Raw genomic sequence first — 20,521 nt, 5'->3', positions numbered from 1 at the left:
AAAAAAGGCGCCAATTTTGTTTGGGAGCCACGTCGCACGACCGCGCAATTGTCTGTTAAAGCAACGCAGTCCCGAACTGTAAAAACCCCTTGGGCCTTTAGGCAGCAATATGGTCCGGGGCTTAAGTGGTTAAAAAGTAAAGAATAAGAAAATTATACAAAAATAAAAAAAAAGTAAAACAAGCTACAAAAAAAAAAGTGATAAAGTAATAAAAAAAAAAAAAGAGGCGGCAATTCGGAGCAGTGAGGCAGAAATTCGGGGCACAGTGAGGGTATGTTTTAACATAAAATTATTTTTAAAAAAATGTAATTTTCGGTCTCACATTTTTTTTATTTCGGTTTCATTTCGGTTCTGAAATTTCCATTTAGGTGCACCACTAATAAATAAATAAATAAATAAATAAATAAGTGTGTGTGTGTAAGTGTGTAAGTGTGTAAGTGTGTGTGTGTGTGTGTGTGTGTGTGTAAGTTTGTGTGTGTAAGTTTGTGTGTGTGTGTGTGTAAGTTTGTGTGTGTGTGTGTGTGTGTCCGTCCCAAGCGTGTCACGATCCTACAAAGGGAAAAATGACCGCACCAGCCAAGCAGACTCTGGCTGGAAAAAGCGCCTAGAGGCGATTCAGTTCGCATGTGTAGCGTTATACAAGTCATTCATTCATTCACCGACTGACACACGGGCTGGAGTCTTTGGTTGAACAAACCAAAAAAAACCCGCACAGCATGTACCCAGCTTTGCTGTGCCTTCTATTGATTTTTTTTTTCTGTGTTATCCCCTTTTTATCACACTTGTAGGGGAGACCCGGCGGATCCTCAGTGTCCAGCCAACATACGACTGGACGTGTTTCAGCCACTCATTGCTCAATGTCTCTCCTATGCCTGTGGAGTCTTCCCCACCTCTTCTTTGTCCCACTCCTTGCTACAATCACAGCACATGCAATGAGTGCCTCAGCTCCAAGGGGGCAGACGGCGGCTGGCAGCAGTGTGTGTGGAGCGTCGCGCTGAAACAGGTAACATGCGATTGGCCAAAAGCTGAATTAAAATTGTCTTTACTGCTATTATGGAAGAGATTATTGCTGTAAGAATTTGTATTTCTTTTTTACTTTGAAAGTTCTTATAGCTTTGTAAGGTTACATAGGATGGACTTGTCTTTTTTCTTTTCTTTTTTTTTAAAGTGTACTCGAGAGAGGAGCCGGACTGCAGGAGTTGGGAGTAGGCAGGCCTCCCCCAGGGGCAATCTGCCACCTTTCTCCATGCCCCGGGTGGCAATGGTGGGTGCGTGAGGGGGTCCTCCCACACAGCCCGCCCTACCTGCTCTGCTTTGAAGCCCAACGGGGCAGAGGGACTCCCTATAAGGGAGTGAGAGGATCTAGCCCGCTCAACCAGCCCTGTTAGTCCTTCGCCTCTCTTTTTAGAGACCGCGTGGTCAAAGTGCGTGCATGTTAACCCAATTTCGAGTGCGTGTAAGTGTGGTGGTTTTTGTGGGAGGGGGGTGGGCGTACTAAACGCAGGCTTACCTCGCATAGCACACCCACCGGGAGCCGGGCTGAGACCACCAAACTCAATTCACATCGGGATCCGAACCCCTGGCTGCAGAGGTGAATGGCTTGTCAGAGCAGTGCCAATCGCGTTGAGCCACCACAGCTCCCTCACTTGTGTCTTTTTCCAACCTCACCTACTATGTAATGGGTTTCAACTATATGCGCATCATATCTATAAAACAAATTATTAGGCCGGGTTCACACTGGTGCGATTCCACTGCAGATTTGCGCATCGCACCCAACTCGCACAGCAGTTCACACTGCGAAATGCTGGGGAGTATCATACAACATTAATGACACCCCCATTTCAGCTCGCATTGCGAATTGACAGTTTGCACATGAATCGGATCACATAGGTGTGAACATCCATGCGATCCGATTCTGGTGCGGACCAAAAAAAGGGTCCTGTGCGTGTTTGGTTCCGAATTCAGGGCGATATCAGCCATACTATCTGTATGGCTGGGATCGCATTGCACGGACATCACATGTGATTTTTACTGCGGTGCGAATCACATGCGATATTGTACAGCGTGAACCGGCCCTCAGACTTCCTCTGTCATTCTTGTTGTGCCCTTAAAATGAATACTTTTCTTTATATAGTGTATGAGTCCCACATTCCTTCCAATGCGCTGCGCCGCCGGTGCATGCGGAAGAGTCCTGAGTGGTACAGAAAGCTGCTCTCCATCCTGCTCCCGCCACACCCACTGTGCTGCCTGCATCCAGCATCCCCGCTGTGGCTGGTGTGCCCGCAAAGAAGGCAATGGAGAAGGAAGATGTATGGAAGGAGGACCCAGTGGACCCACACAAGGTAGGATACATAGAAGTGATCACTGTGCACGCTGAAGGGGCGATTCATTACAAAACATCCCAGCACTTATATCTGCTAGCTAACAAAAGGGACACAATAAAAAAAAAGCTTTTGAAAATGCCGTATTCATCGGCGTATACCGCGCACTTTTTTGCCCTGACATTTAGGGCGATATACGCCGAGACCCGCGCCGAGTTTGAACTACTGCGCCGGCATATACCGAGCGCAGTACACTCGTGTATAGTCGGGCAGGCTCGGCTCCTCTCGCAGTCACGTCCTGGACGCACAAGACGTGACCGCGAGAGGAGCCAAGCCTGCCCATGAACTACTGCCGAGCCGGCAGTAGTTCAAACTCAGCGCGGGAAGCGGGGATGACGCCGGACTCGATGAGGAGGACACCACCGAAGCTGCAGACGGACACCAGACACCAAAACTGTAAGTACAAAAATGTTTTTTTTTACAGGAATGCGGGTCCACTTTAGGGGTGCGCGCTATACGCCGGAGCGCGCAATACCCCGATAAATACGGTATATATAAAAGCAAGTTACCTCTAACCAAAGTGCCTCTGTAAAGGGAATACCAATATATTCCTGTAGGATACCAATATCTGAGACCTTTACTTTTATTTATATGTTCAAATTTTCAGTTAAAGTAGACTGGTACATATAGGTGTGATAATAAGGTGTTCACAAACTTTTGGCCACCACAGTACAGTGGAACCTTGGTTAACGAGTAACGCTGTTAACAAGCGCTTTGAAAGACGAGCAACTTTTTTTTTAAAGCGGAGGTTCACCCAAAAAACAAGTATGTAACATTACATTCTGTATACCTCAAACATGTACAGTATGCATTTTTTTTTTGGGGTTGTGTACATACGGTATTATCGCTATTTTTCACCTGGCTTTTGGGTACTAGCTCCCGCGGGAGTAGGCGTTCCTATGCAGTGGCGCAATGTCCTCTGGGACTTCGCCCAAATGTTTCCGTAACTAGCCGAACTGCGAGTCGGCTCTATACGGTGCCTGCGCAGCCAGCTCTAGTCGGTGCGCAGGCGCCGTATAGAGCTGACTCGCAGTTCGGCAAGTTTCGGAAACTCGTAATGCGCCTTATCCACCGGGGGGGGGGGGGGGGGTTTGTCAGGCACGTCAATCATTTGGGCGAAGTCCCAGAGGACATTGCGCCACTGCATAGGAACGCCTACTCCCGCAGGAGCTAGTACCCGGAAGCTAGGTGAAAAATAGCAATAATACTGTATGTACACCCCCCCCAAAAAGAAAAAAAACACAGCATACTGTGGTATACAGAATGTAATGTTATATACTTGTTTTTTGGGTGAACCTCCACTTTAAGTCCTGACTTGGTTTGCGAGGGTTGTCTCGCAAAACAAGCAGAATTCAAGCTAATGGGGTGTGGAGTACCTCATTTGTATTTCCGAGGCTCTCCGGCATCCCCCTACCTCTGGCCACACGCGGTATTGCATACAATAGAAGTCAGTACGAAACAAATTATCTTCGTTTTTCCATTGACTTCTATGGGGAAACTCGCTTTGGATCACAAGCATTCTCCTGGAACGGATTGTGCAAGGTTCAACTGTAATCCTTTTAATGTGAATCATTTTATCAATGTGTTAATAGTGGTTTCAAAACCTTGGGCCAGATTCACGTAGAATCGCGGCGGCGTAACTTATCCTAGATAAATTACACCGCCGCAATTTTTCATCGCAAGTGCCTGATTCCCCAAGCACTTGCGATGAAAACTACGCCCGCGGCCTCCGGCGCAAGGCAGGCCAATTCAAATGGGCGTGTGCCATTTAAATTAGGCGCGCTCCCGTGCCGGACCTACCGCGCATGCTCCGTTTCCGAACTCCTGCCGTGCTTTGCACACCGTGACGTCATTTTTTTTAACGGCGCCGCGCGTAGCGTACTTGCGTATTCCCGGACGGCTTACGCAAACGACGTTGATTTTTAAATTTCGACGCGGGAACGACGGCCATACTTTAGACAGCAATACACTTGTTGTCTAAAGTTTAGGCACCAAAAAAAAAGTGTAACTCTGCAACGGGAAACTTGACTAGCGGCGACGTAGCGAACGCGAAAAACCGTCGTGGATCGGCCGGAACTCCTAATTTGCATATTCGACGCTGGTTTACGACGCAAACTCCCCCCAGCGGCGGCCGCGGTACTGCATCTTAAGGTCCGACAGTGTAAAACAATTACACCTGTCGGATCTTAGGGATATCTATGCGTAACTGATTCTATGAATCAGCCGCATAGATAGAAACAGAGATACGACGGCGTATCAGGAGAAACGCCGTCGTATCTCATTTGTGAATCTGGCCCCTTGTTTCTATGTGTAGTATGCAATTCAAGGTGTTAACGAGGGCACATATACTGCATTTAGGGCCTACCGCTTCAATATGCTTTTTTGGTGTGTGTATGTCTGTATGTATCTCATGCCTTGCAATTTTTACAAAACTAAGTGAAGGTAAAGCTGAATTAGGGCTCATTTACACTTGTTTCTGCCCTAATTGAAGTTCTGATTTTAGGTATGGGGGAGCAGTGCAGTTCTAGGGAGTCCGATTGGGCTTTCATGTCCTGCCCGCCTGAAAACGAGTGTCTAAATCAACATCACGACTGCAACGAGACTCAAAACTGCAGCGACCTCCTTCACGGATTTAAGTGCACATGCAAGAAAGGCTACACCCTGCACACGTAAGTAAACAGCTCTAGTCTGACAAGAATTTTAGTATTATAATTTTAGGATGATCTGATGAATTGGCCAATGACAGCAACTAGATTATTCGCTCCTCTTACTTATTCACTTGTGTGTGTAAGTTTTAGTAGGTGATTTTTCTTGCATCCACTTACAACAGAACAGAAGTCAGCCCACATGTGGTGACACCTTTTCTTCTATTTTGTCCTATAGGATTACAGGTCTGTGTCACCCTGTCTGCGAACACGGCTGCGTTAATGGAACCTGCGTGGAGCCAAACAGCTGCCGCTGTGACTTTGGCTACGTGGGAGAGAACTGCTCAGTGGCCTGCCGGTGTAATAAGCACAGTGACTGTGAGGGGCTCGGAATGGAAGATGTGTGTAAGCAGTGCCACAATAACACAATGGTATGTGCCTTCTGTATTTTTATTATATATATATTATATATATATATATATATATATATATATATATATATATATATATATATATATAATGTCTATTTCACACAATAAAGAATTGATGGTAGGAAAGCTGTAGCCAGGCCCGTCGGAACCCAACAGGCAAAGCAAGCATTTGCCAGGGGCCCCGAGCTGGCCAGGGGCCCTTGCCGCACCGCTGCATCCTCCTGCAGTCCGGTCGGCCGTGTTCCATAACCGCGCAGTACAGGACAATCAGGTTCCTGTTCCCGGCCGGACTGACAGGAAGTGCACACACTGAGTGTTCACTTCCTTTCAGTCCAGCCCCGGGAACAGCAAAGTCAATCTCCTGTACCGCACGGTTATGGTACACGGCCGACCGGACTGCAGGAGGACGCAGCGATGCGGCAAGGTCCCTCCCTGCTGGGGCCCCTGTGCGGATGCCAACATCACACCCTGTGCGTGTGAGGCGGAGGATAGAGGTAAGCCGCCAACTTGAAATGTCACCTTTTTTTTTTGCTTGGGGCCCCCAAATGTCTTCGAACGGCCCTGGCTGTAGCAAATTAATAAATCGTACTGTTAACAGACCTCACGGGTTACTTACCACCAGTTGCCCCACCCAACCCCCTACCCTGCCCTCATAAATTATCTCATGAAATTATACTTAAAGGGGTTGTAAAGCTTCGTGTTTTTTCACCTTAATGCATCCTATGTATTAAGGTGATAAAACACCTAGCTGTGTCCGGCCCCCCAGCCCACCCGTTTACTCACCTAAGCCCCGAATTTCCGTGGAGGCGATCCAGCGTGGCTCTCGCCACGGCTTCTCGGCTCTTCATTGGATAGATTGATAGCAGCGCAGCCATTGGCTCCCGCTGCTGTCAATCAAATCCAATGACCCGGGGCCGAGTCATACACTCTGCATCCATAGCCGCAGAGTGTATGACATGGGAGCGCGCCCGCAAGGTAACCCCCTCAGGAGAGAGCTTCCCAGAGGGGGGTTAGCTATTGCGGGGAGGAGCTGAAAGAGCCGCCGTGGGACCCCAGAAGAGGAGGATCAGGCCCCCTCTGTGCAAAACGAACTGCACAGTGGAGGCAAGTATGATATGTTTGTCATTTAATTTTTTTTAAATGGGAATCTTTACAATGACTTTAAATGTTTTATGCACAATTAAGTTTTAAAAATGAATTAAGTTTTACAAAAAAAAAAATTAACAACTTTATCAGTGCAGCCGCATCTGTGCCCAACAATGCCGCCTACCTGTGTCCCATCATGCAGCCGCATCTGTGCCCAACAATGCCGCCTACTTGTGTCCATCATGCAGCCGCATCTGTGCCCAACAATGCCGCCTACTTGTGTCCATCATGCAGCCTGCCTGTACAGGGGAAGAGAGAGAAGAGTAGGCGGCCGCATTATCGGAGAGCGGGGACATTGATGCAACAGCTTAAAATTCAGTTGCCGTGTGTTCCTGCCGCTCGCCGTCACATACAGCCCCGCCTCCTGGCCGGGGAATTGATATACGTCATGCGTCCTGGGATTGGACGGGTGATCTGTCTATCAAAGTACCGGGGCCAGGAGGCGGAGCTGTAAATGACAACGAGGGTGGGGAACAACAGCAATTGAAATGTAAGCTGTTACAGCCATGCCCCCGCTCTCTGATAATGCGGCTGCCTGCTCTCCTCTCTCTTCCCCTCCGCGGTCGCTGGCATAACAGCTCCCATTCAACCGTGCATGCCTACGGTGCTCGCCCCCTCGCTCCCAGGCTTGCCAGCCCTCATTTCCCACTCGCAAAATGTGAGTAGGCGAGTGGAAAATTTGAGGGCTGCTGTTAACTAGTAACCAATCAGGGATTGTGAAACACAACCTAATTTAGTTGGGAGTATCTTAATTTTTTGTTTCTTTACATATGAGCTCCACCATGAGTTAGATATATGAAATCTGAAGCAGAGAAAAATTTGTTGTTGCCCATAGAAACCAGATTTCACTTGTAAACTGGGGCAATTCATGGACTCGCTTAGATTTTATGTTTTAGAATTTGTATCCTTCTCTATGTTGCCTTATAGCAACCAGTTTACTTAAAGTGTAAGCTCACCTTTACAGAAAATCTGTAATATGAACTTACTCTGGACTCTGTGCCCTTCGCGCCTTGTCCCACTAACCTGGAGAGCGACAATCGTCCATTCTGACACATCGTATCGCCACTTTACCCGTCAAGGGATTTGAAATCTCTGCGTCTTTCTCTCTTCTTCACCTGCGGTGACAGGATGGGCTACGCGGGTTCTGATTGGTCGGCGCCGCCCATGTGGGGACACTGCCCAATTAGAATGCTCCTAAACGTACCATTAAACGGGGTACATTTTGGAGATTAAGCCGAGGGGGTTTCTAAGCCCCGGACCGGTGAGGCAGCTATACGATGTGTCAGAATGGGTCATCGCCACGCTCCAGGTCAGCGGGGAGGGGGGGTCCTGTGTAAGTTCACCTCACAGATAAGGTGAACTTACCCTTTAAATTTTGCTCTGGAGAATCAAGAACTGGTTTATGGCCTTATTATAATATTTATCATCACTTTATCCTTTGTGTTGGGTGCACCACCAGCTGTTTTGTGCTGTAAAAGCGAAGGCGCCTTGAGGCGATTAAGTTCGCATTTGTTGCGCTATACAAGTTACTCACTCACTCAAAAAGAAGTGCAAAATGGGAGTTCTAAATCAGTGATGTGGCGCACATGGGTGCATGGTCTGTTGGGTCTGTTTTTAACATCTTGATGGCTTCTTCTGTCTCCTCCAGGGAGAGCACTGTGAAAAGTGTAAACCCCTCTTTGTGGGATCGGCTATTAACGGAGGCACGTGCCGGCCCTGTCTAGATTTCTGCCGCGGGAACAGCGAAGTGTGCATCACTATGGAAGAGCATGAGAAAGCCCTGAGGGAACCAGAGAAGTATTCCTTGGATCCAGAGAAGGTGCGTGTAGAATAAATGTACAGACACATTATAGGGGGGGCTGCATTTGATATCTTTAAGTTTACTTAAAGCGGAGTTCCACCCAAAAGTGGAACTTCCACTTTAACCAGTTAAGCCCCGGACCAATATGCAGCCTAAAGACCCAAGGTGTTTTTACAGTTCGGGACTGCGTCGCTTTAACAGACAATTGCGCGGTCGTGCGACGTGGCTCCCAAACAAAATTGGCTTCCTTTTTTCCCCACAAATAGAGCTTTCTTTTGGTGGTATTTGATCACATCTGCGGTTTTTAGTTTTTGCGCTATAAACAAAAATAGAGCGACAATTTTGAAAAAAATGCAATATTTTTTACTTTTTGCTGTAATAGATGTCCCCCAAAAACATATATAAAAACATTTTTTTTCCTCAGTTTAGGCCGATACGTATTCTTCTACCTATTTTTAGTAAAAAAAATCGCAATAAGCGTTTATCGATTGGTTTGCGCAAAATTTATAGCGTTTACAAAATAGGGGATAGTTTTATTGCATTTTTATTAATTTTTTTTTTTTTTACTACTAATGGCGGCGATCAGCAATTTTTTTCGTGACTGCGACATTATGGCGGACACTTCGGACAATTTTGACACATTTTTGGGACCATTGTCATTTTCACAGCAAAAAATGCATTTAAATTGCATTCTTTATTGTGAAAATGACAGTTGCAGTTTGGGAGTTAACCACAGGTGGCGCTGTAGGAGTTAGGGTTCACCTAGTGTGTGTTTACAACTGTAGGGGGGTGTGGCTGTAGGAATGACGTCATCGATTGCGTCTCCCTATAAAGGGGATGACACGATCGATGCGCCGCCATAGTGAAGCACGGGGAAGCCGTGTTTACATACGGCTCTCCCCGTTCTTCAGCTCCGGGGAGCGATCGCGACGGAGCGGCTATAAACAAATAGCCGCGCCGTGGTCCCGGATCGCTCCCTGAGCGGACCCGACCTCCGCATGTAGCGGGGGGGGTCCCGATCGGACCCCCCACCCGCTAATAGGCAAGGACGTACGTGTACGCCCATGTGCCTGTACGTGCCATATTGTGGACGTATATGTACATGCGGGGGTCGGGAACTGGTTAAGCACTTTTCACCCCCCTTACATTCCACATTTGGCATGTCATTTTTTTTTGGGGGGGGGCTTCGGTAGGACTGGGACTTCCTTTCCTCCTTCCTCCCAGTGATCGCTTCGGCGACTTCTGTTCTTGCCTTAGGCGGCCCCTCCCTTTAGGCGATTTCCAAGGACACGTGACAGGTCCCAGGAGATCGCCCGTCTATTCATAGAGCGCAGCGCGACTCGCACATGCGCAGTGAGTGCCCCACCGTGAAGCCAAAAGCTGTCACTGCCGGATGCCCACACTATGAATGGAGGCGCCGGAGCGGACCCCCGGGCGGCGGCGATGGAGCAGGTAAGTGTCTGTTTATTAAAAGTCAGCAGCTACACTTTTTGTAGCTGCTGACTTTTAATAAACACTAAAAGGCTGGAACTCCCCTTTAAATTGTAATATAACGCAGCTTACTAGTCCTTAAGAGGAGTTCCGCCCCCAACCCCAAAACAATTAAAATTCAGCAGCTAAAAATACTGTAGCTGTTGACTTTTAATATTAGGACACTTGCCTATCCAGGGATCCCGATGTTGGCACCCCAGCTGATTTTTCATTTGGCTCTCGAGTGCTGCTGCCACAATGGCATTCGTTGCAAAGGACAACCTACTGCCGAGTTTAATTACCACTTTTATCAGCCAACCACTTACCCCGTTTCCCCAAAAATAAAACCTACCCCTAAAATAAAACCTAGCGTAATTTTCCAGGAGGGCTGCAATATAAGCCCTACCCCGAAAATAAGCCCTAGTTTAAAATCCTATAACCCACTCTATAACAGTAGTACACAATGTACAATGTGTGTGTTTCTGTAACATAAAGGTAGGGAAGAGGGCTCCGGCAGGTCACAAAAGCGCAGAGCGGTGCTATAATGAAGGTATTTGGCACAATTATATTACAGAAACACACACATTGTACATTATATACTACAGTAATAGAGTGGATTATAGGATTTTACAAGCATTTTAACTAAGTTCACACTGGGGATTCCTAACAGGCAGGTCGAGAGAGGGGAAGAGAAGACAGCACATTACATGGTAAGACCTACCCCCAAAATAAGCCCTACTGTGTCTCTTGTTGCCAAAATTAATACAAGACCCGGGCTTATTTTCAGGGAAACACGGTATGCTCCCCTCACCTCTCCTGTGCAACCAGGAAGTTTGAAGAATGGTGCAGTTTGTGAGGACATCAGTGTTTGTTGGTGGGGGGGGGGGTGTTATACTTTAATGTTTCCTTTTTTTGTATTTGTTACATTTCCCCATAAGTTGCTTGATTTTCTTTCTCCAGATCCCCACTTGGGTGACCCAGGGCCCCACAGAGGACACGGCTGTCTGCGTGCATTGTCAGAATAACAGTCTTGGAGATAAGTGTGAAGGCTGCCTGCCCGGATACTTCCTCCTGGATAAACGCTGCACCAAGTGAGTGACATCAGACCCTTCCTGGAGGAGTTTACACTTTAGCATACCTACCAGAGACACTCAATTACTCACTAGAGTAGATTTAGGCAAATAGACTGTGCACTTTGCAAAGTGCAGTTGCTCCAGAGCAGGGGTCTCAAACTGGTGGCCCTCCAGCTGTTGTGAAACAATAAGTCCCATGAGCCATTGCAAGGCTGACAGTTGCAAGCATGACTCCCACAGGCAGAGGCATGATGGGACTTGTAGTTTCGCAACAGCTGGAGGGCCGCCAGTTTGAGACCCCCTGCTCCAGAGCTTAGTAAATGATGTAAAGCTTCACTTTGCAAAGAGTACCCAATCACATGCAAGGAAAGTAACAAAAATGCATTTTTGCTGGCACATGATTGGATGATGGAAGTCAGTAGAGCTTCTGCTCATTTTACGAAGGTCTGGAGCAACTAAAGTCTATTTGCATTTAGTAAATCCAACTCAATGGGGGATATTTGCGAAAGGCAAATCCACTTTGCACTACAAGTGCACTGTGTACTTAAAAAAGAGATTTTTAATACAGCTTACCTGTAAAATCTTTTTCTTGGAGTACATCACGGGACACAGAGCGGCATTCATTACTATATGGGTTATATGGAGTACCTTCAGGTGTAGACACTGGCAATCTCAAACAGGAAATGCCCCTCCCTATATAACCCCCTCCCATAGGAGGAGTACCTCAGTTTTGTAGCAAGCAGTATGCCTCCCAAAATGGTCCTCAAAAAAGAGGGGTGGGAGCTCTGTGTCCCGTGATGTACTCCAAGAAAAAGATTTTACAGGTAAGCTGTATTAAAAATCTCTTTTTCTTTATCGTACATCACGGGACACAGAGCGGCATTCATTACTATATGGGATGTCCCAAAGCAATGCTTACAATGAGGGGAGGGAGAACATCTCCAAGACAAAAGGATTTAATTTAGAGATATACTCAAATCATAATAAATCCAACTTAGTTGAGAAAAATAAAATTTTTAAATTTAACTCGAACAAGAGGAGCCCCCGGAATCCGAGGGTCTCAAACTGCAGCCTGCAGCACTGCCTGCCCGAAGGCAGTATCAGTATTCCTTCTTACGTCCAACTTGTAGAATTTTGTAAACGTGTGGACAGAAGACCAGGTTGCCGCCTTGCAAACTTGAGCCATAGAGATCTGGTGGTGTGCTGCCCAGGAGGCGCCCATGGCTCTAGTAGAATGAGCCTTTAATGATACTGGAGGAGGCAACCCTTTCAAGCCGTAGGCCTGAGTGATTAATTGCTTAATCCACCTAGAAATGGTGGACTTTGCAGCTGCCTGCCCCTTCTTGGGCCCATCCGGTAGAATGAACAGCACATCTGTCTTCCGGATCTTCTTTGTAGCTTTAAGATAGGCCTTCATGGCCCTGACAATATCCAAGGTATGCAGCAACCCTTCCTTTCTGGAAGTAGGTTTAGGGAAGAAGGATGGTAATACCAAATCCTGGTTCAAATGAAAACTGGATACAACCTTCGGTAGGAAGGAAGGATGAGGGCGGAGAACGACCCTGTCCTTATGAAAAACAAGATATGGTTCCTTACAGGATAAGGCTGCCAGCTCCGAAACTCTTCTTGCGGAAACTATGGCAACCAAAAATACTAACTTCCTTGTCAGTAGAACCAAAGGAATATCAGCCAACGGCTCAAACGGTTGTTTCTGTAAACTTGACAGAACAAGATTTAAATCCCACGGACAAAGCGGGGATTTAACTGGAGGTCTAATACGTAAGACCCCTTGAAGGAAGGTCTTAACCAGCGAGTGGGTGGCCAGCGGCCGCTGAAACCACACTGACAGAGCAGAAATCTGTCCTTTGATTGTGCTTAATGCCAATCCTTTATCCACTCCTAGCTGGAGAAAACTTAATACTCTATCGATGGTAAATTTGCGAGAAAGCCATCGCTTGGACTCACACCAGCCTACATAGGCCTTCCAGACCCTGTAATAAATCGCCCTAGAGACCGGTTTCCTGGCTCTGATTAGGGTAGAGATTACTTTCTGAGACAGACCTCTACCCCTGAGAATCAGGGATTCAGCTTCCAGGCCGTCAAATTTAGATGCCGTAAGGCAGGGTGGAGGATCGGACCTTGCGATAGCAGGTCTGGCCGTAGAGGAAGAGTCCAAGGGTCTCCCACTACCATCCTTAAGATTAGTGAGTACCATGCCCTTCTGGGCCATGCTGGAGCTACCAGGATGACTGGTATGTGCTCCACCCGGATCCTGCGCAGCAGGCGGGGTAGTAACTGGAGCGGGGGAAACGCATAAAGAAGTTTGAACTGATGCCAAGGGCAAACCAACGCATCGGTTCCGCAGGCCATCGGATCCCTTGAGCGGGACATGAACCTGTCTAGTTTCTTGTTGAGTCTCGATGCCATGATATCCACGTCCGGCACTCCCCATCTTTGGCAGAGTGCTTGAAAGACTAGTGGATGCAGAGACCATTCCCCCGGCCATAGAGTCTGGCGGCTTAAGAAGTCCGCCTGAAAGTTGTCCACTCCTGGAATGAATATTGCCGATATGCAGGGCACATGAGCCTCTGCCCATAGAAGAATCAAGCTCACCTCTCTCTGAGCGGCTTGACTCCTGGTTCCCCCTTGGTGATTTATGTGTGCCACGGCCGTGGCATTGTCTGATTGAATTCTCACCGGGAACCCCTGCAATTTTGACGTCCAAGCCCTGAGGGCTAGTCGAGCAGCTCTGAGCTCCAAGATGTTGATGGGCAACTGCTTCTCTGGCTTTGCCCAAGTACCTTGGCGAGTGCAACCATCCAAAATTGCTCCCCAGCCCGTCAGGCTGGCGTCTGTGGTCACTATCTTCCAAGCCACTGGGCTGAAAGACCTCCCCTTCAGTAGATTCTGAGGGTCTAACCACCAACACAGACTTTGTCGGACTCTTGATGAGAGCGGCAACGGGATATCCAAGGCCTGTGGCCTTCTGCTCCATGCTGACAGGATGGCTGCCTGTAGGATGCGAGTGTGGCTCTGGGCGTATGGTACCGCCTCGAATGTGGCCACCATCTTGCCTAGTAACCTCATACATAGGCGAATAGTCGGTTCTTTCTTGCTTAGAACCAGTAGGATTAATTCCTTGATGGCTTTTACCTTCCTCAGAGGTAGGAACACTCCTTGTTGTTCTGTGTCTAATCTCATGCCGAGATATTCCAACTGCTTTGTGGGCTGGAAAGCTGACTTTTCTCGATTTAGGACCCAGCCGAACCTCTCGAGGTATTGGACCGTGAGGGCCACTGCTCGCTCCAAGCCGGGAGACGAGTGATCTATGACTAGGAGGTCGTCCAGGTATGCTAGGATCGTGACCCCTTGGATCCTTCGTGAACACCCGGGGGGCCGTAGCCAACCCGAAGGGAAGCGCCACGAATTGGAAGTGACGCGAAGCCACCATGAAGCGTAGATATCTTTGATGTGGCTGATAAATTGGAACATGAAGGTAGGCATCCTTTATGTCTATGGACGCCATGAAGTCGTCCTTCTGGAGTGTGGCAGCTGCTGACCGCACGGATTCCATCCGAAATGAGCGGATCTTTAGATATGCATTTACCATCTTTAGGTCCAAAATTGGCCTGACATCTCCATTGGATTTTGGGATGATGAATAGGTTGGAGTAGAAACCCAGCCCCTGTTCCAGGACTGGTACCTCTACTATTACTTCCTGGGAAAGTAGATGATCTAATGCCGATCTTAATGCGGCTCCCTTTTCCGGATCGTTTGGAATCCTCGACTTCTGGAAATGAGGAGGAGGAAACCTTAGGAAATCTAATTTGTAGCCTGTGGCCACGGAAGACCGTACCCACTCGTCGGGAATGCTGGCTTCCCAAATCTCTGAAAAGAGTCGCAGCCTTCCCCCCACCTTCGTGGGTGGGGGCGCCCCTTCATAAGGTTGGCTTGGGGGCTGGTTTTGCTGGTTTGCGAAACCACTGCCTTTTGCCTCTAACAGCCTGTCCTTGTGATCTGCTGTTGAAGCCGAAGTTTGCTTTTGCAGGAGGCCGTCGATACTGCTTGGCATTAGAGGGCCCCTGCCCAGGGGAATACTGTCGTTTAAACGCAGGTCCCTGAACCTTCTTCTTAGTTGGCAAGAGAGTACTCTTGCCGTTTGAAATGGTCTGAATGTATTTATCTAGGTCTTCTCCGAAGAGTCGTCCTCCATGGAAGGGGAACCCTACCAGGAGCTTCTTGCATGGGGGCTCAGCCTCCCAGCTTTTTAACCATAAGAGTCTTCTCATATGGATAAGGGATAACGATAAACGTGACGCTTGCTGGATAGAATCCTTGATTGCGTCTACCGTAAAACATATGGCCTTAGGGACATCCGAAAATTTTTTCTGCCTGCTGGGCCGGAATAAGTTTAAGCATCTGCTTAAATTGATCCGATAATGCTTGAGCGACCCCAATCGCAGCCACAGCTGGCTGTACTACTGCCCCTGCAGTAGTGAAGGAGTTCTTAAGTAGTGCTTCCAAGCGCTTATCAACTGGATCCTTGAACACCTGTATGTTTTCTACAGGGCATGTTAACGATCTGTTAACACATGAGATGGCTGCGTCCACTGCAGGAGTAGCCCATCTTTTGGAAAAATTTTCTTCCATAGGATATAGGACAGAGAACCTTTTAGGTGGTAAGAAGATCTTATCTGGCTTGTTCCAATCTTGGAACAAAATTCCCTCTAATAGAGGATGGATCGGAAACACAGCATTGCTTTGAGGCGCCCTCAGTGAGCCCAAAGCTGAAACCGTCGATACCTGGAGATCTGGTACTGGCAAGTTGAATGTCCTATGGACCAAGTCCGACAATCCTTGAATCCACCAGCTCTCCCTCAGGGAGACTGCCCCAGACTCCTCTGTATCCGGGTCTTCGATCCCTGAACCTACTTGGTCCGTGTCCAAGAGGTCGTCCAATTCCCCTGAGGAAAGGACCTCCTCTTCTGAGGGTCCGCGCTCGGGCGACGGAGATCTATTCCGCTTACTGCCCCGCATAGCTGCGGATATCATTTTTCCCATGCTTTTCTGCATCTCTTTTAAAGAGGTGAGTAATACCTCCTCCGTGACCATCTTAGGGTTGGACTGACCCGCGTCAGCTCCAGCCCCAGATCCCGATGGCCCCAAGGCTCCCTGTAGGGAAAACAGCGGCATACCATGGTACAATACCGAGGTACACCTGCTACCTATTGGTATTTGGAACTATAAAAGTTAATTGTCCAAACACCTGTTTGGGGGATAAAAAAATGCTTCCTCTCCCCTAGATGACTTTTTTTTTTTTTTTTTTTTTCGTTTTTGTTTCAAATCCAGGAAAGAAAAAACATTCTGTCCCCCTGAGTAGTATTGCAAAGAAAAACTATGAGATGGAAAAGAAACAGCCTATTTCTAGGCTTGACAAAACAGTCCTCTGAAGACTGCAATATCCTTTCTGGCCACTGTGTGTCCTCGGCGCCCCGTGCTGCCGCTCTGGTCTTTCTCCTCAGTTCCAAAGTATTGATGGAACAAACAAGGAAGGGCCGCCCCTTCCTTTAAGCCACTGACCCGCCCTTCCCCCCCAGCAACCTCAAACAGGAAATGCCCCTCCCGACAGGGGGAGGGGGGGGGATTTTGGGAGGAAGGGACCTCTCTGTTCCAGCAAACTGCAGCCTGCAGCCTGGAACCATGAGGAGGTCAGCGTTTTGCCTGCTTGCAGGCTCTGAGGAGGAAGACTGAATGGAGCATCGCCTGGAGGCCTGCAGGTAAGCAAAGCTCTCTGACACACACATATATTTTTATATAACACAGGCCCCACTCAATGCTTTTCCAACACTACAAGGGAGGTCACATCTTATGGGGAATAATACATAGAGAGCCATCCTATCTTTATGATATGTGACTAGTTTGCCAGATGCAGTGCATAACTTTAGGCATGTCCCCTGTGACCCCCCAGAAAAAAACCTGCTAAGAACCAAGTTCCGCAAGTTTTCCCCTCACTTACCTGCTCCATGCCGCAGGACTTTGCCAAGCAAGAGGCCCAATCTTCCCCCATCTCCGTGGGGATGTCTAGACCTTCAGGCCCTGGGTTCCTATGAAGGATCCACTGTCCTGGGCCCATATAGCACCCTGGCAACAGAAAACTTTAGGTACCCAAAGGTTTCTAAGTTCTGGGCCCAGGGTCCAGCTCTCTAAAAAGAAAAGCATTATGGGCTATACCCCAAGGGTTTGGGGTCCGGTTACTGACCACTTTAGCGCTGAGGCTTTTTTGGACAGAACCGGTAGCTCACCTAATCCCAAGGATGCGGAGGCAAGCTAAACCATGACTAACACCTAAGACACTGGCGTAAAAACTGAGGTACTCCTCCTATGGGAGGGGGTTATATAGGGAGGGGCATTTCCTGTTTGAGATTGCCAGTGTCTACACCTGAAGGTACTCCATATAACCCATATAGTAATGAATGCCGCTCTGTGTCCCGTGATGTACGATAAAGAAATTGCACTGAAAGTGCACTTGGAAGTGCAGTCGCTGTAGATCTGAAATGAGGAGAAGCTCTGCTGATTTCATCATCCAATCATGTGCAAGCTAAAATGCTGTTTATCATTTTCCTTGCATGTCCCCCTCGGATCTACAGCGACTGCACTTTCAAATGTACTTTGCCTTTAGTAAATAACCCCCAATGTCTCTAGGACCTTGCTTTGCACACTTCCTCCTTCCACCCAGTGATCGCTTCGGCGACTTCTGTTCTTGCCTTAGGCGGCCCCTCCCTTTAGGCGATCTCCAGGGACACGTGACAGGTCCCAGGAGATCGCCTGTCCATTCATAGAGCGCAGCGCGACTCGCACATGCGCAGAGTGCCCGGCCGTGAAGCCGAAAGCTGTCACTGCCGGATGCCCACACTATGAATGGAGGTGCCAGCCGGGAAATTAACTCAGAACCTCAGCTTTGCAAGTCAAGAGTCCTAACCAGTGGTACTGAAGTAAAGGATGGAACAAAAAAGTAATAAAGCAAAAGCACTTGCTCACAGTGGACAGCATAAAGCTGCGTTTGCACGGCTACTTAGCCGCAGTGCAAATCCCAGCAGCAAGAAGGTACTCATTCCTTTTGGTGGGTTTGACAGATGTGAGCGGATAGCTGTGGTTGTTGAGGCAGTACACTGCAATGATAGGCTGTCGGTGACCAAAGCTGCTGGACTTGTGAAGCAGCACACATCGCTGCAGCTGCCAACAGCCCGTCACTGCAGTGTATGGGGTCAGTCGCTCAGCAGCCACAGCTTTTCCCTCACAGCTGTCAAACCCACCAAAAAGGAAAATCGGGAAGTAGATTCCTTTACATAGCAGTTTAAGGTTAACCGCTTGCCGACCAGCACACGCAGATATACTGCAGATGGTTAGCAGCGGTGCGTTAATCGCCATACTCGCTCGCGCAGCTGCCATCTGGGTCGGGCGGACTTGATGTCCACCGGCGCCCTGCGATTTTTGTACTGGGAGGCGGAACGGGGATCTGCCTGTGTAAACGAGCGAATCCCCGTTTTGACAGGGGACATGTCAGATCTACTGTTCCCAGTGATCGGGACAGTGATCTCGGTCATGTTCCAGTGAGCCCACCCCCCCTACAGTTGGAACACGCTGAGGGAACACACTTAAAGCGGTGGTTCCCCCTAAAACTAATTTCTAACAATAGATTCGTAAGACCCGTTACACTGCGGGTAGGCTGGCTTTTTTTTTTTTTTTTTCGTACATACCGAGATCTCCCCGTCTCCTCCCTTGGCGGTGGGCGTGCCTAGTTGATTGACGTTCTTCGGACGGGCGCGTACGTGACGTCACGACTTTCCGAAAGAAGCCGAACGTCGCTGCGCATGCGCCGTATAGAGTCGGCTCTATACGGCGCATGCGCAGCGACGTTCGGCTTCTTTCGGAAAGTCGTGAAAAAAAACTCTATTTGTGGGGAAAAAGAGGACATCAAATTTGTTTGGGTACAACATTGCATGACCACGCAATTGTTAAAGCGATGCAGTGCCATATTGCAAAAAAAGGGCCTGGTCATTAAGGGGGCAAATCCTTCTGGGGTTGAAGTGGTTAAACCGCTTCTCTTCCAATTTTAGTTAATGATCGCGTGTTTTTTTTAATTCCCTTTCACTTAAAAGTTTCCCCTCCCCCCCATGCTAGGATCACCAGTATTTGTACATTGATATCGTATCCCCTCTCAAGCGCCTCCTATCCCGAGAGAACAATAACTTCAATGCTTGTAGTCTTTCCCCATAAGGGCTCTTTCACACGGGCGGCCCGTTTAGGTCCGCCTGACAGTTTTTTTGGCAGACTTAAACGGGCGCTCCGTGCTCCTCTATGGAGCCACGGATGTCAGCGGTGACATGCCTGCCGACATCCGACACGCTCCGATCATTACTGATCCGCCCCATGTGAAAGGGGCCTAACTGAGATCCTCTAGTCCAGGGGTAGGCAACCTTTCAGGGATGGAGATCTATCTGGACAACATCGAAGACACAGGGGAACTTATTGTTAAAATACAGAGGGGATGGGAGCTTTTATTATTACATATGAAAGGAGTGGGTGGGGCACTGACCTGAGCAGACGGGGAGGGGGGAGAAGCTGGAGGAGAGGACACAGATAGCAGAAGGGACGCACGCTGACAACAATGTTGGGGCTTAGCAGCCCTGATATATTGGAGTCAGTGTACAGCGGGGAGGGTATAGCTGGGTAGGATCAGACAGGTATTACAGGTGATGCAGGGAGCCAAAATGACACAGCACAAGCATTGTGCCGTATAACATGCTTTAAGCCCACTTCAGCCCCGGACCATTTGGCTGGCCAAAGACCAGGCCACTTTTTGTGGTTCGGAACTGCGTCGCTTTAACTGATAATTGCGTGGTCGTGCGACGTTGCACCCAAACAAAACATCCTTTTTCTCTTCCGTTCATGGACGGACACAGCATCCTTTGACAGTAGGGTTATATCCACTTCCTTTAGGAGAGTTAAAACTCTCCTGGAAGGAAGGTGCATAACCCTACTGTCAAAGGATGCTGTGTCCGTCTATGAACTCAGAGAAATGGATTTTACGATGAGTACAAAAATCCCATTTTCTCTTCCGTTCATAGACGGACACAGCCTCCTTTGACAGTAGGGTTATGCACCTTCCTTCCATGAGAGTTTAACTCTCCTAAAGGAAGCGGATATAACCCTACTGTCAAAGGATGCCGTGTCCGTCCATGAACTCGGAGAAATGGATTTTACGGTGAGTACAAAAATCCTATTTTTTCCCACAAATAGAGCTTTCTTTTGGTGGTATTTGATCACCTTTTCGGTTTTTATTTTTTGCGCTATAAACAAAAATAGAGCAACATTTTTTTTCCTCAGTTTAGGCTGATACGTATTCTTCTACATATTTTTGTTAAAAAAAAAAAAAATCACAATAAGTGTGATTGGTTTGCGCAAAAGTTAAAGCGTTTACAATAACACTTATGGTTTTACATCTTAATTCTCTACTCTTTAGAGCTATGTTTTATTAATGTTACATAAGATTTGTATAGATTACTATTGTCTG

At 48.0% G+C, this 20,521-nt stretch overlaps 1 protein-coding gene across 1 annotated transcript in view; it reads left to right on the top strand.

The window, feature by feature from the left end:
* MEGF8 (multiple EGF like domains 8) overlaps positions 1–20,521 on the top strand; it is a 133,160-nt gene that overhangs the window by 102,365 nt on the left and 10,274 nt on the right. The window contains exons 36-41 of the mRNA XM_040327291.1: positions 789–1,003; positions 2,135–2,342; positions 4,885–5,050; positions 5,265–5,457; positions 8,252–8,422; positions 10,835–10,965. Of these exons, the coding sequence (XP_040183225.1) occupies positions 789–1,003; positions 2,135–2,342; positions 4,885–5,050; positions 5,265–5,457; positions 8,252–8,422; positions 10,835–10,965 (1,084 nt within the window). The remainder of the gene's footprint in view (positions 1–788; positions 1,004–2,134; positions 2,343–4,884; positions 5,051–5,264; positions 5,458–8,251; positions 8,423–10,834; positions 10,966–20,521) is intronic.

The sequence above is a fragment of the Rana temporaria genome, chromosome 10 (assembly GCF_905171775.1).
Source record: "Rana temporaria chromosome 10, aRanTem1.1, whole genome shotgun sequence".
Taxonomy (NCBI): domain Eukaryota; kingdom Metazoa; phylum Chordata; class Amphibia; order Anura; family Ranidae; genus Rana; species Rana temporaria.
Note: the sequence above shows the minus strand (reverse complement) of the source record. Positions and strands in the feature narration are given on the sequence as shown.